Genomic DNA, 16,169 nt, shown 5'->3' with positions numbered 1-16,169 from the left:
AGCGGTCTGTGGTGGCGACAGGCCCCTGCTGACCTGGCTCAAGGCGCTCCCCTCCCCGGGGGCGCTCGCCCTGCCTGCGGGTAAGGAGCGCAGAGCTGCCCTAGTGCTGTGAAAGGGTGAGACTGCGGAGCTGCTTCCACCCAGGCAGGAGGGACTTGGTTCTCCAGCCTGAAGGACCTCACAGGAAAATCTGGCCTGATTTTTAAGCCGGGAGGGGCAGTCGTACCCAGCCTGGTGCTGTGCAGTAAGCTGCACTTGCTTTTCCGAGTTTGAAGCTGGCTGGGGCAGATTTTTTGTGCAGCTCTGCAGTGCGACTTGAGTGATTCAGTGCTCCTCTAACTTTTAAGAATTTTTAACTGTTTAGGCTTACGCTTAAAGCAGTCCCTGGCTTAGCAAGTAGCCCAGATTGTGTTTGTGTTGGACAGAGTATCGGCCTCCATGTAAGATGTATTTTGTGTCTGTGCTGCGGAGCCAAAGCCCTGAGGTTGCTATAGGAACTGGTTGAGTGGAGTCCCAGATGCACAGGGCTGATGCCTGTGTGCTGGCTTCTCTGAAAAGCTCCGGGTGAATCACGCCTGAGCCCTTAACTGTGTGTGAGTATGGTGGCTTCTTTAGGGAAGCCAGGCTTCAGCGAGAAGCATTGCTTTAACTTGGTCATGTCTATGTAGTCCTTCTGAAGGTGTTCAATTCTTACCCTCCCTGGTTATGGAAGAGAATGCTTGAGCTGTCTGGTGTTTTGGAGTTGTTCTAATTCATGCTTAAAACTTGTTATCCAAATTTAAGCCTCATGGATGCTGTAAATTAAATAGGAGCCATCTCCAGTGAGCGAAAGGACTTTTGTATGTCAAACATCAGTGACCTGTGTAAGTACAACCCTGCTTGAAAGAAAATGCATTCTGTAAGTCTCTTGTAGATTTGGGCTGGCAGGATGTGCTTATTTTGCAGCATGTTGCATGGGACAACCTGCAGCTTGAAAGTACTTGTTTTGGCTATGTAGAGAAGTCAGCTGTTCAAGAAAGTCAAAGCCAAGTGTTTTAACAACTATCATGCTTGTCTTGTGACTTCCATGTAGAAGTGGAAGAAAGGCTTGAAGGATCTGGCATAGAGCTGGCTGAACAAAATACTGAATTGCAGCAGCTGGTGCTGCTGAGCATGCTTGATCACTGTAGTACATGGATGTTGGGGTCACTCATTGCCCATGCGCTTGGATTTCAGAGGCATGTTTGTAAAGCTCATTACTTTCCTGCCTGAAAAGGAGGTGCTGTACCTCTAGTTCTAACTTGACAACTAAGTTTAAGCTTGTTGGTTTTGTTGGCCGATTGGACATTGTCTTTTAAAAATGAATTTTGGACTGGTGAGGAAGACAGAAAAGTGAGGAGGGGAGAGGTCTTGGACTTTCTCATGTGACCTTCAGCTGAAACTAAAAACAGGGAAGTGGTGGCACTGAACTAGTTACTGACCATTTGCTTGTGCCTGCTGGGGCTGGTTCCTGTGGCTTCACTCTGACCTTCTTTGAGAAGGCTGAGTAGCAGGTTAGGACTTTAAAGCTGAAGAAAACACAGTTCTTAAGCTGCCTGCTTTTAACCTCTTTTGTAGAGCACAAAGTAAGCGTGGTGCTTTCTTGGACCTAGCTACTGGTGTTCAAGCTTATGGCTCACTATTAGTTGAACTCATTATAATAAGATGCAACTTCAAAGAGTAGATTTCACTTGAGTAACATTTTGCCTGTAATTCTGGAGTAAAGTGAAGTACATGACTTGATTGAGGTATCTCTGTAGACATGCTTGCTCAGTTTAACTTCCAAAGTTATTTTGGGAGGAGAGGCAGAAACAGCGGTGTGGGGATTAAATATAATCTTGTTTAGCCTCTTCACTGTGTGATTTTATGAGAGGGAGTGGCCTGAAGTTTTATATTCACATAGCTTAGTGTGTGGCATTAGCAGCTGAAAGGTGAAAGTCTTCTGTGGCTGCTTGATTACTGACTGTTGCTTCTGAAACCTGTGAAGACTAAATTATTTTTCTGCCACAGAATCTTCAGCAACACTATTCTGGTCTGAAAATGTCTGCTCTTGAAGCACTCTTTAAATACATCGATGAACACGAGAATGTCTATATCCAGGTAAGTTTTCTTTTGGAGTTTTGTCCTGCAGCACAGATAGCTGGGTTATTGAAAGCTGATGGGTGGTCAGCTTCAAGCTTGTTGTTACACCTATAAAATACAGCAATAGTGCCAAGTAATTGGGGGAGCAGGCAGCAGGTGTGACTGGTTTGAGCCAAGCCAGAAAACTGTTTCCTAAGTTTAGGGATAGTTCTGTTCAAAGACCTAAATCTCCATGGTAGATTTATTAGAAAATGGTCTATTACTGTGTAGTGCAAGCAGTGACTTATTTAGAAGCAGAAGTTTGACACTAGCTCCTGAATGCCAAACTAGGTTTATACTGTCTCTCCCCTTTTGCAATGGGAGAGGAAAGATATAAACAAGGCTGGAATAAAGCTGTCTGGTATGAAATTGCTCATGTTGGGGGACAGAGAAAGGTTACCTTCTGTACTTTGCTGTTTAACCTGCTATTCAGTTGCACTTTGTATTGCAGTCCCTTTTGCCTGTGAAGGAATCAGCAGTATAGCACTGTAAACTCCCAGGCAACATCTATGCCAAGTGTTCAACTTGACTTCTAACAGTTGCTGTCACCAATCTCACACTGGGGGGAAAAAGCTAAGGCAGCCTTTCTGAGAAGCCTGAAGAAACCACATTAGCTGGTTCTGGATTCTCAAAGAAAGGCACAATATGCACAAGCTGTCATACTCTTAAGCCTACCTTCTGTATCTGTAGGCTTTGAGCTACACTGGAGGGGCAGCTGTAGGAAAGTGAGATTTTAGAGAGCTTTTGAGTGTAGTATCCATGGTTAGAGTACTCCTTTGAGCAGAGGACAGAGCTCATCTGCCTCAAGTTTAAGCTTGGCTAAAACAGTATTAGTTGAATTGCACGGTGTTGTATTTGTATAGTGCCTACCATGCCATAATTCATGTGTAGTGAAACCTTTAACTTTTCGTCCTTCTGTAGCGGCTGGCTGAATGGGTGGCAATCCAGAGTGTGTCAGCATGGCCGGAGAAGAGGGCTGAAATCAGGCACATGATGGAGGTTGCTGCAAAGGATATTGAGCGGCTGGGAGGCACAACCCAACTTATGGATATTGGGAGACAAAAGGTATAGAATTATCCAGGTAAGTTTTCTTTTGGAGTTTTGTCCTGCAGCACAGATAGCTGGGTTATTGAAAGCTGATGGGTGGTCAGCTTCAAGCTTGTTGTTACACCTATAAAATACAGCAATAGTGCCAAGTAATTGGGGGAGCAGGCAGCAGGTGTGACTGGTTTGAGCCAAGCCAGAAAACTGTTTCCTAAGTTTAGGGATAGTTCTGTTCAAAGACCTAAATCTCCATGGTAGATTTATTAGAAAATGGTCTATTACTGTGTAGTGCAAGCAGTGACTTATTTAGAAGCAGAAGTTTGACACTAGCTCCTGAATGCCAAACTAGGTTTATACTGTCTCTCCCCTTTTGCAATGGGAGAGGAAAGATATAAACAAGGCTGGAATAAAGCTGTCTGGTATGAAATTGCTCATGTTGGGGGACAGAGAAAGGTTACCTTCTGTACTTTGCTGTTTAACCTGCTATTCAGTTGCACTTTGTATTGCAGTCCCTTTTGCCTGTGAAGGAATCAGCAGTATAGCACTGTAAACTCCCAGGCAACATCTATGCCAAGTGTTCAACTTGACTTCTAACAGTTGCTGTCACCAATCTCACACTGGGGGGAAAAAGCTAAGGCAGCCTTTCTGAGAAGCCTGAAGAAACCACATTAGCTGGTTCTGGATTCTCAAAGAAAGGCACAATATGCACAAGCTGTCATACTCTTAAGCCTACCTTCTGTATCTGTAGGCTTTGAGCTACACTGGAGGGGCAGCTGTAGGAAAGTGAGATTTTAGAGAGCTTTTGAGTGTAGTATCCATGGTTAGAGTACTCCTTTGAGCAGAGGACAGAGCTCATCTGCCTCAAGTTTAAGCTTGGCTAAAACAGTATTAGTTGAATTGCACGGTGTTGTATTTGTATAGTGCCTACCATGCCATAATTCATGTGTAGTGAAACCTTTAACTTTTCGTCCTTCTGTAGCGGCTGGCTGAATGGGTGGCAATCCAGAGTGTGTCAGCATGGCCGGAGAAGAGGGCTGAAATCAGGCACATGATGGAGGTTGCTGCAAAGGATATTGAGCGGCTGGGAGGCACAACCCAACTTATGGATATTGGGAGACAAAAGGTATGTGAGGATCTCCATGTCAGCTTAGTAGAAAAATTCTCCTTGGAACACAGGGTGTTTTGCACCAGGCTGGCTTCTTATGATCCCAGTAAGAAAGGCACTTAGACTCCATAAAATACCGCTTTAAATGCTGTTTATTAGAGCTACCACTATAAAGAGGATAGTGTAAATAATCTTATGTCCCTTCAGGAGCTGGCAACCCCAAGCTGTGCAGTGTCTAGTGGGCATCCAGTCAGCATGCAGCATGCTGTGCAGATCCCATTCTTGGAAATGTTATCCCATTTTATTTATTCAAGCTGTTTGACTCCACTGACAAACAAAAGGGATATTCACATGAGAACTTCTTGCTGCACTTCCAAAAACAAGGATGTGCAGGTGGTGTTATCACTGATACCAAGTGGGAACTGCCTGCAAGGTACAGTCATCTGGCTGAGTTTATCCTGCAGCCCAAGGATATTCACAGCACGATACAGGCAGGAGGGCGAAGCTGTGTGTGTAGCATCGCACAGCACAGGCTTGGGTGTACTCAGGATAACTATGTGGATCGCTAATTCCTTGATGTCTGATGGTCTTCTGGTCAGGATCACCACACAAGGGTCTTGTGGGTAGTGGCCTAGAAAGGCAGTTGTTGGGGTGTGGGATAATGTCTTTCCTGCCACACAGTCTGAGCCTCCTGTTAAAACCTTTGCTGTTTATAGTAAGCCTTGGGATCCAGATCAGTTAAGCATGTTGTATTACATTTTGAACTGTGTATTAAGTGTATTTTAAATACTTTTCTAACTGAACATGAACAGAGCACCTGTAAACAAAAATGTTAGATGTTTTTAACAGCAGACTGGTGTTGGACCTTAAACCCACAGGCTGTAAAGATACTGACTGAAGCTTCAATAAGTCTTCCAAAAGACTTTTAGGCTCTTCCAGAAGTGTTAATTTGCCACAAGATTGCACTGCTCCCTTAACCAGGTACAGAAGGATCTTTAGCAGGATGAGTCCCCTCCTTATTTTTAGATGTCTGGACTGCTTTTCTTCACCTGAGAAATGTATGTGCTTATGAGAAAGGTAATGGTAATCTCATCCTAGGGAGCAATCCGCTTGATACACTCCTCCTTTGAAGGGCTTAGTTGCTACGTGTCACAGAATAAGACCCATACCAAAACTGTTACACTAGCATTTGGATAGTGGCATTCAAAATCCTATTGTACTGGAGTGTTTGCTAGTTTTAGAAGATCATTATTGTAATTGGTGCTAATGACTGCTGTGTGAAATCTAAGTGTATCAGGACCCTCTGAGCAGTTCTTGCTTTTGGCGACTGCAATACACTTGTTTGTAGCACTACAGGCCCCAGCAGGGAAGCAGCTGACTTCTTAAGAGGAAATCTGTAGGATAATTCCAGCTTTGCTAGTACCTACAGCCTAAAATCCCATCAAAAGTGTTTCAGTTAATTTAGAGGCAAACTTGTTTCTTTCATCAGTGTAACTTTTTGGGAGCAGGAACTGATGTTACAGAGTTTGTTACAAGTAATATTTCTATTTAGAAAACTTACAGCTGGATTAATGTTAATCTGAGTGTTTACTTTTGTATTAAGTATAGACAAAACTAGCCAGTGTATTATGTACATTGCTACTATATCAATGAAGGACACTGTAAAGCAGCTGGTGAACTTGTCTGATCTAAATTTACTGCTGCACAGCAGTTTGTACTGTGCACTGATTACTGTAAGTATAAATTCTTGCAATAATGCTTTAATCACTTAGAGCTGCAGCTGGCCAAGGACCATGGAACCTGTTGATAAAAAAAATCAGAGCTTGGAGCCCATATGAGCAAAAAGTCAAAGCTTATCTTGATCTGCTCAACAGTGTCTAGGAGTATGTGTTAGCTCACCAGAAGGGAAATATATGCTGACTGAGAATAGCATGTGATAATCGCTTATGGAGTATTCCAAAGAGCTAAGCCCAGTTCAACTCTTGAACTAAGTTCATCAGCACTACCTTGCCCTTTGCTTAACAGTGTAGATTGGCATAGAGAAAGGTTGTAGTTGTTACGCTGACCTCATTTGGGTGTAGGCATGTGTTATACTTGGTGATACCACCATCAGGAAACTAGGCACGTGTTACACTTGGTGATACCGCTGTTAGGAAACTTGGCTGGAGAGCTATATTGTGAACAGGATGAAAGTGCAGTGACAAGCAGTGCAGAATGCAATATCGAATGGAGTTTATCACTTATGCTTAGGTAAGCATTAGATATGACACTTTGGCATGCAGACAGCTTGCTCTGCTAAAATCTGATGTAGTATTGTTAGTTTAAAGCTAACAGTTCTGAGTGGCCTGGAACATTTTGACTATTAGTGGGACTTGTCAGGAAACTTATTGGCATGGTGCTGTCATGCCTTCTGTCATGCACACTGCTTCTGGCTATCAGTTGAAGTAGCTTAGTGTTGTTTAGCTGTCTATGCCCCTAATCTCATAACCTCCATAATGTTGAAGTAATTCACTCTGACATTCCACATTTGCCTAAAATTTCTTGCCTTCTATTTCTAGCTGCCTGATGGATCAGAGATCCCTCTACCGCCAATTGTTTTGGGAACACTTGGCTCAGATCCACACAAAAAGACGGTGTGTGTGTATGGTCACCTGGACGTTCAGCCAGCAGCACTAGAGGACGGCTGGGATAGCGAGCCCTTCACACTGGTAGAAAGAGAAGGTGAGAGCGCTGGACTTCACAAACTGATGAGCGCTTCTGTAGCAAGTGTGGTATTTCTCAACTGTTCTAAAGTTGTACCCTTGATTGAAGGGGAGGAGGAGACTAAGAACAGACATGGGTGTTTGTTCAATACTACTGAGGTAAAAGATGCAGGAGGGGAAATGGTAAACAAGTAGAGCTGCAAAATCTCAGCTTCTGTCAGGGCTTGTTTCCTTTTCTGATAGTTTAGCCTGTACTTGCATGTTATCTTCCTTGTGGCTACAGCAAAGTCCTAACTACTGCCTTCCATGGTAACAACTTGCCAGAAAACTTTCCAGAACTAGTTTCTTGTGCTGTTCACAACTTGCTACCTATAAGGTCATGTCAAACTGCAGGGATTTTGAACCACTGCAGGGGACAAACGCTCAACACAACTCTTTATGCCTGGGGACAAGAGTGGTACAGCAGCCTCCCTGGATCGCCTCGTGTTTGTGTAGTATGCTACAAAGAGTACTGCAGAAGCTGTGTTTTACAGAGCTAGTGCCCAGACAAGTGTCATTCTCCTGTAAGTGGGGATGAGGAAATCATGCAGTAACTCCCGTTGAAACAACACATTGCCAGTAGCCAAGAGGAAACTAAATCTTTCTTTTCTATTTAAAGCTGGTGCTAGCAACAGCTTCTTCCTCATTTCACTTGCTCAGTGCAAGTGTCAAAGGTCATATGAATAGAAGGAGATTAACCATTCTTGTCGCATAGGTGTTAATCATTGCCAAGAAAAGAAGTATCTGTGGTAATTATTATTTCTACCTGTCCACTTGGTCATAGGCAGCAGAGTCTAAGTTACTAAGTGGGATTACTTCATCTGATAGCAAGAACTAGACTTGCCCCAGGCTGTGTGGGGCTCATCTCCATGCAACCTGGCAGTGTAGAAGGTGTATTTACCCATGGCTCCTTACCTTGCAAGCTGCCTGGCCTGTTCTGTCACTGTGGCTATATCTAGTGCTTAGCAGTTGTAGCCACAGCTGAGTTGCAGCACTGTCTGCCTCTACTGTGATCCCATGTGCTACATTTCCTGGGACTTACCTCAAGCCTGTAAAACTTGGCTTTGACTAGAGCCCTTTCTGGAGAGATTCACACTTATTTGGACAATCCAGAGAAGTGATTGGTCACTAGCTACTGAAGTTTTACTCTTCAAACAAAGAACTGAAGGTAATACTGGATAGGTTTCTGTTAAGGGTATAGAAACAAGCTACCTCCTTCTACTGCTGTGTTTGTAGAAAATTATATTATTGTGAAGGATATAGGAACAACTTAGCCCAAGGAGGAGTTACAGCTTTTCCAGGTTTATGTTCAACTCCTTTCCTATCTGCTCCCTGGATAGAGGTAGGCTAGCTCTTTAAGTGGGAGAACTATTGCAGTCCTGTACCTATCCCACTTGCATGGGTGTATGAAGTAGGGTGTGAAACTGTTGCTTCAAAAGAATCAGAAATGAAAGTTAATACAAGCAGGGCTAAAAAGCTTATCCAGAAGGATGTTTTCTCCTGCAGGCAAGAGACGATTGAAGCTTCATCCTAATTTTTCTCCACACTGGTTTATTTGCATCTCGTTTCTACAGGAAAGCTGTATGGGCGAGGATCAACAGATGACAAAGGTCCAGTGCTTGCCTGGCTGAATGCCTTGGAGGCTTATCAACAAACTAACCAGGTATGGACCCAAAATATATCCTGCTTTTTTTTGCATACAGCTGAGTCTAGCAATAAATGTTATCCAAGCCACAAACCCTTGTGAGGCAAGCCTGCTTATTCAGCTGATTGGAGGAATGATGCAACAGTTCTGTAAATTCCCTGATGTTCCAGTAGTGTTGAGTTGACTTGCTGACAAGTTATTCTTGTAGATGCTTGAATTGCACTTTAAACATTTTTGCTTTAATGAAATGTGTAGAAAGGAAAATGCATCTGGACCAGGAGGAATAATCAAATTGATCACCACTTTCATATAAGGATGTCAGATTAGCTTGGCCTTTAGCAAAGCTTTATGTCTCTCTGCCACTGAGCTCTAAAGATATTAACTTAGTAACACTAAACTGGGAGCTTTACTATTTCTGTTCAAGAAAATTGCTGTCAGAAGTAGCTTGGGTTGTCTGCTTCATCTTGCAGGACAAGTTGCTATTACTTGTGAGAGGAATTATTGATAATCAAGTGCTGTCTAGGCATGGAATATGGTAGACTGGATAGACAGGGTAGCTCTGACTCTCCTACTGTAGCATGCAATTTACATGGTTAATATTAGTTTTCCTAGCCCTGTGACTTACCTTTGGCAACAGATCTCTGCTGCGTTCCCACAGTTAAGAGGATTTGGGAAAAGTTACTGAAGAGGTTAGTTAAAACTCTCTGGAAGTGTTGGAATTCCATCAAACGAAGGGTGGTGTAAGTGCCCTCAACATAAGCGCAGTCCAAACTTTGTAATACTTAGTGTATGATTAACAAATTCCACTGTCATGGAACTGATTTACCCATGTCCATTTTTCTGCTTTGTACATGACAGATGAAAATTACTGATTGCTGAAGGAGTCCAATGTTTTCACATACTTAATCTGTTCTTGTTGTTCATTTTCAAAGGAGTTTCCAGTAAATGTTAAGTTCTGCCTAGAGGGTATGGAAGAATCAGGATCCGAAGGCCTTGATGAACTCATTTTTGCTCAGCGGGACACTTTCTTCAAAGATGTGGATTACGTTTGCATTTCTGACAACTACTGGTTAGGCAAGAAGAAGCCTTGTATCACCTATGGTTTGAGGGGTATCTGCTACTATTTCATAGAGGTAAGTGCTGAAATACACAGCAAACCCAGTATTTTTAAGCTGAATTTCCTACTGGAGAAGAGTGGTAGCTCAAACTCTTTCATGCCAGTAGCTTTTCTTCAGAAAAGGTGAAACTGACTACTTAAGTAGAGCTGTTTCTACAATATCTTCCTTTTACTGTCCTGTGTGATACTTGGGTGGAAGGGATAGCTTTCAAATGTATGAAGCAAGATAGGCCAGCACCTTCACTGCAGGATTATCTCATGGCATAGATATCTTCATCCAGATATTTTCTTGAGTGCAAGAAGAGATGTCACCACTGAAGTCTTCAAGGTTGGGACAGTCAGTGCTAAGGGCTTGTACTCTACAGAGCAATAAAAAACATCTGCTTTAATGTACTACAGCTGAGTGATCTTGTTTAAAAAACAAATGCATTCTCAAAATACTCACAGCAAAAAGCTAGGGTAAAAGTCTGTTCTGTGCATTTGTCAGTGTCTTCATGCTAAAATTAACCTGAATCTTAATTTTGCTTCAAACCAGGTGGAATGTAGTGACAAAGACCTTCACTCTGGAGTTTATGGTGGTTCAGTACATGAGGCCATGACAGATCTCATTACTCTAATGGGTAAGAAAAAGCAGGTTTCACTGAATGCATCTAAAGTGGGAGTAAGAGCTATTAAAGCATGAGTTTGCAGAGAGGGGACATTCCTAAGAGCTGCTTACACTGGCAAAGCAATGACCAATGAAAAGGTGCTTGCCGGGTATGCATAAAACAGGCTGATGCCTTAGATACAGAAATATGAGTAAGGTCTTGCCAAGAAGTTGTCTTTAGTTTCCTGTAAAATCCTGCTGCAAACTTGTGTGTTAATTAAATCGGCTCCTCTTCTACAGATGCCATATCGAACTACTTGGGAATCCTCCCTTCAAATGGCCAGCCAAATATGTAGTGGTAGAATCAAATGTAGTTGCAAGGAAGTAAACATATTGGGTAGCTGCAAATTCCGTAAGTGCCTTCTGTGCTTAGTGAAACAGGCTCTGGGAGGTAGAGATCAGAGTTCTATTACATTAACGGAGTTTTCAGAAGGCAGAAACTTCCCTTTCCCATGGTAAGCATTCCTAGCAATGACATCTTGTTTCTTCTGGTTGGATCCTAATATTGAGTGCTTGTTTATAGGTTCTCTCATAGATAAGAAGGGGAAAATTCTCATCCCGGGTATTAATGAAGCAGTTGCACCTGTTACTGATGAGGAGCTGGCACTATATGAGAAGATTGATTTTGACCTGGAAGAATATGCAAAAGATGTAGGAGCAGCAAAACTATTGCATGATGCAAAGGTATACTGTACTCCCTCTATACCCTAGTTATCTGTGTGTGTTCAGGCTATTTGTATTAGACAGAAACAAGCTTCTGTGGGTACTTTTGTAGTTACCAAGTAATTTAGTAGGCCCAGAATTCATTTGATGTCTTTAAAATGGCAACATTGCTTTGAAGATGACTTCACCTACTGTGTAGTTGACTGCATACTTAACACCAGCAGTTCCTCTACAAAATGTTAGGTGCTTGGAAAGTTAGTCTAGACTATCTCATGTTTAAGGCAAGCGGACCAGGCAACTTTAAATTTGCTCCTTAGTGTATGTATAAGTAGCATTTCAAACTTGTACAGAACTTTCTTAATCTAGTGCTGTTCTCTTAATGCTAGATAAGAACTGCTAGCACTTTTCCAGAGATCAGATACCACATCTGCACATCCAATTTCTTACATCTGTGGGAAGTTCAATGGGTTATCAGAAATAAAGCAGTTGCTTATAGAGATGACTTCTCATAAGGTGAGAAAACAGCTTGAGATCTAGCTGTGATGATCTTAAGGTTGATGTACTGAACATCTTCCTAAACCTGGCAAGCAAGGACTGTTTTGTAGCAATGAATTGGGCAGCTGGCCAAATCTTTGAACAGGCTCGAGTTCAATAAACTCATGTCTGAACTTCTCAAATCTTCATCCTGGCATCTCTGCAAATGAATACTTTTAACAGCATTGAATCTTGCAAGGTATAGGCATATGAATTCTAAAGCATTAAACCCTAGATGTAAACACATCATAAAAAGCAGAAACAAGTGTTGTAAAAAGGCAAGTTTACATGTGCAGGTCTGTCTTCTGTCCTAATACTGTCAGGAGGAGGCTTCAGACTTAACTCAAAACAGGTATAAGTAACAATTTTATATCCTCAACCTTGTCTTTACAATGCTCAGGTTTATATCAACTGAGAGAGCACACGGGCTTCCTTGTTTAGCCTAGTCCTATAAAGTAATGGATGAAATACAGCTTGTACATAAGAAGGAGCTGGCAAGATGTTCTTCATATATGATACTGAACTAAAGCTGTTCAATCTTACTAGACTGAAATCCTAGCTTAACTTACCAAGGGAGTTCTAACTAAGCTGCGTGTAAGAAGGGTTTTGAGACTTAGGGGAGATAAGAGAGAGAAGGCTGTAATTGCCAGGTGAGAAACAATGTGCTTGAGAGATTTGAACAGTGATGGCTAAATTTTCTTTGAGAGAAGATTAGAGGCAGATTGTACCTGGAATGAAACAAACTGTTAACATTAAAGCCCACAAAATTTCTAAGTCTCCTGAATATCTGCGGTGAAGTTCAAGTTTGAGATGCTGTAACTATACAGGACAAACATGTTTAATTCAGTGTCCAGTGTATTGAACAGCTGTGTCCAAGGCAACAAGGAGGAAATGCAGAAGTGTACCTGCTTTAATCAACCTGGAGTTCAGGCAAGTTAATACAACTGATGATATAAATAGGAGCACAGTGTACGCCTGTCTGCACAGTGGTGAGGCTTTTAGAAAACTTGTGATCTTCATAAGCGTGTGACTCTGAAGGCACCTGCCTGACTTGAGGCAGTGGTGAGCAGAGGTTCCAATACACTCCCTACACACTGTGCTTGAGCACCTTATAAATGTTATTTGTGTCCTTGTCAGAAGCAGACTGGTCATGTCCTGTAAATTCCGTAGAACTACGAGAAAGCCAAACTAGAGATACTGAATCTCTTAAGGTGCTGAAAACCCAGCTGTCGCATCAAAATGTGTGCTTAATGGACTAATGGCTTCTGTTTATAGCTGAGTGGTCTTGAATAAGCTGCATTTGTCCATGGGAGAAAGCACTGTTTCTTGCAAAGTCTTTATTAGATTGAAGGAATTATTATTTTGGGGAACTCTGTCAAACTTCATGTAACCTTGCATCTTTCCCTTTGCTTCTACAGAGAGATATCCTTATGCATAGGTGGAGATATCCTTCCTTGTCTCTCCATGGAATTGAAGGAGCCTTCTCAGCCTCTGGAGCCAAGACTGTGATTCCAAGGAAAGTGATTGGCAAGTTCTCAATCAGACTTGTGCCAAACATGACTCCTGAAGAAGTCACAAAGCATGTATGTTGAGATGGATTGATAGTCTCGAAATAACTAGTGTCCCTAAACTTCTGTTCTCCATGCCTGGGGGAAGAGTATGTCTGGTTTCTAAAGCAGTTAGAGTTACTTTGCTACCATCTTCCCTGTTCTGCACCTCGACTTAAATAATTGAGGGAATTGCTGTATGGTCCCATGCTGGACTGTTGTGGCCTGACCATTCAATTTCTCTCAACTAACTACAAGAAAGGGCTCAGGAGTAAATGCTAATTTAATTGTAGGGCAGTTGTGTTGCCAGAAGTATGTATTCAAAAGCATGAGTTTGACCTATTGGCCAACTGTTCTACAGCACACTGTTAACTTGCCTAAAGGAGATAGTCTGCTTTGAAATCAGATACACGTAGGAATAATATGAAATAGTAATAGGAAAAGTATTGCTGCACAGTAGTAGTGACCTGCAAGTCCCTAAGATGCTTTTAGTATACAGTCTTTACCAATGTTCATATAAATGCTAACGTAGATAAGATTGTTCAATCTTTCTTACAGGTTGAAGACTACCTGAGCAAAAAGTTTGCAGAGCTGCAGAGCCCAAACAAATTCAGAGTATACTTGGGCCATGGTGGAAAACCCTGGGTGTCAGACTTCAACCATCCCCACTACATGGCTGGTAGGAGGGCCATGAAGACAGGTCAGTGGGTTTTCCACTTGGCATTGGGAGGACTAAAAAGCTCTTGTTCCAGCATCTCCAAGAAATAGTGAGGAGGTCATGTTTGCAGTGTTCTGCACTTATGTAGTAAGGAAGCATGTCATGTGTGATCCTTAAACTCAAGTCTGAGGTACAAGAAGGAAAGAAACTTGATTCCAAGTTCATTCCTACTATACTGGAACAAGTCCATTGGTATGGTGTTGCTTTTGCATAAAGATGGGAATGTCAGTAGTTCAGATCACTTGCTTAGCCAAAGCCCCCAAAGTTTAGTTGTCCTAGCATCCTTCTTAAACAGTTATGCTAGGGCAACTGATTGTGTAGGGCAAGCAGAGCAAATCTAACTTCTGTGTTGGGGTACAAACAGGCTTTCAGATGCAGTGTTATTTGTGTAACTGAACTCTAAAAGTGACAGTACTCCAGCACTACACTAAGGGGCAAATGCCACAATTCTGGAACCTCTGCAGTCTGGCTGATTAAAACAGAGCAGGATTTGGCCAGCACATGGTACAAAAGTGGTTGGTACTTGATTGCTTAAGCATCAGTAAGGAACTGTGTTAGAAAAACAAATGCAATTCCAAACTGACAAGATACCACCTTGTTCTAGTTTTTGGAGTTGAACCAGACCTGACGAGAGAGGGAGGAAGCATTCCTGTTACCCTTACTTTTCAAGAAGCAACAGGCAAGAATGTCATGCTGCTTCCTGTTGGAGCTGCAGATGATGGTGCCCACTCTCAAAATGAGAAGCTAAATAGGTAAGAGAATATTTATCCCTGTGCCAGGCTGAGTTGTACTGTGGGTCTTGGCATGTATTGTGAAAAGGACCAAGAAGAATTGATCTCTTGCTTTTCTGTAATGCTCTGGAAGGCAAAGTGCCATTTCACCTTGGCAGAGAACAACTAGTCTGTAGCTGAACCCTGATCTCATTACTGCTTCTGGTTTTACACACTTGAAACAGAAGCAGTTTTTATACTTTGGCCTCCAAGCTTGGCTACCCCCTACCCCAAGGGTGCCACTTCTCTCTTGCCAGGGGAGATGCAGGGAGGTTGGGAGTGGTGCCTGTTGCCTGTGACAGTAATGCCTGCAGTGTGTTGTGTGCATAGGACTGATACTGCAAAAAGCACAGCTGCTAGAAACACAGCTCAAACTAAGACAGTGCTAATGGAAGCTATCTTCTTTCTAGGTACAACTACATCCAGGGGGTGAAGATGCTTGGTGCATACCTCTATGAAGTCTCCCAGCTGAAGGACTAAGTTAGACACCTTACCTTCTGGCTTATGGATCAGAAGTCCGAATTTTCTTATAAAATGTCATCAATTACCAAATCTTACATAGCTTCCCTTTTCCACCAATACTCTACTGCTTTGGTGGGGGAGAGGGAAGCATGCAGTTCCACTGACAAAGAACAATGTATACCAAAAATATTTCTTTAAACACTTACTTCAAATGACACAGACTATTCCTTATCTGGCCAGCAGTCCTGAACTGCATCTTTGTCCCCTCTGTATCACTTCAAAGTTGTGGTTTGCTGTATTCATCTACTTCTCCTGTAAAGCAGGAAGAACAGTTTGCTCTCAACTGTTTAAGCAGCCACATCAGTTGCAGAACTGCCAGCCAAGTGTAAGGCTGTTATTCCTGGATATATCCTGGAAGTAGTCAAAGTGACAGATTACAGGGCTGTACTGGAATGTGCTCAAGCTGTAGTGAGGCATCTCTCTTGCTAACCGAGTGATTTGGAAGAGCAGTTTGTCTCTTAAGGTTTATACCTGCCTGCAGGTTTCAATTAAGAGTGGATCAGGTTATAACAATTCACTGTGCTAATGACTACTGGCCAGAATCTTTTTCTGAAGCTGCCTTTGTATTCTCTAAAAAGGACAATAAATAATCATGCTCTAGAGTTTGGCTCTTGGTCTCTAAGGATTAAATAATGACTTGGGAGGGAAATCAACTTCAGGTAACCTGGGAGGAACTCCTCTATGGCTATAGAGGCAGATGAGCAACATGGCTACACAGACTGTACTTCCTGGGAATCCAAACTTTTATTCCTTAGGCTCTGGCTCCATAACAGCTTGCCTTGAAGCAGATGTTGCTAAATCCTGCTTTCCCAAGGGAAAACAAGCTCAGAAAATGTTCCATTTTTGGCTCTGTGAGCCAGGTCATCACACTGTAGCACAACTGATGATGCTGCATGGGAGTGGGTGGTATTTGTAGGCATAAGTGGGGGGAGAAGAGCATCACTCATTGCAACTACTGACTGACATCCAACTTCAAGC

The 16,169-nt window shown here is 42.5% G+C and overlaps 1 protein-coding gene across 2 annotated transcripts; it reads left to right on the top strand.

The window, feature by feature from the left end:
* The first annotated feature begins 96 nt into the window (after positions 1 to 96).
* On the top strand, positions 97 to 15,793 carry CNDP2 (carnosine dipeptidase 2). Of its 2 annotated transcripts, XM_009641488.2 has the most exons (12): positions 97 to 863; positions 2,029 to 2,118; positions 3,061 to 3,204; positions 6,847 to 7,009; positions 8,604 to 8,692; positions 9,607 to 9,807; positions 10,327 to 10,411; positions 10,961 to 11,121; positions 13,053 to 13,217; positions 13,740 to 13,881; positions 14,504 to 14,651; positions 15,080 to 15,793. In XM_009641488.2, exons 2-12 carry the CDS (start codon positions 2,059 to 2,061, stop codon positions 15,147 to 15,149), a joined length of 1,428 nt encoding a protein of 475 aa, XP_009639783.1. In that variant the 5' UTR covers positions 97 to 863; positions 2,029 to 2,058; the 3' UTR covers positions 15,150 to 15,793. The 2 variants fall into 2 exon arrangements, with proteins under 2 accessions (XP_009639783.1, XP_035752836.1); XM_035896943.1 differs by lacking the exons at positions 97 to 863; positions 2,029 to 2,118; positions 3,061 to 3,204 and adding an exon at positions 4,167 to 4,306.
* The last annotated feature ends 376 nt before the right edge of the window (positions 15,794 to 16,169 follow it).

The sequence above is a fragment of the Egretta garzetta genome, unplaced genomic scaffold, assembly GCF_000687185.1.
Source record: "Egretta garzetta isolate BGI_Z169 unplaced genomic scaffold, ASM68718v1 scaffold126, whole genome shotgun sequence".
In the NCBI taxonomy this organism is placed as follows: Eukaryota; Metazoa; Chordata; class Aves; order Pelecaniformes; family Ardeidae; genus Egretta; species Egretta garzetta.
Note: the sequence above shows the minus strand (reverse complement) of the source record. Positions and strands in the feature narration are given on the sequence as shown.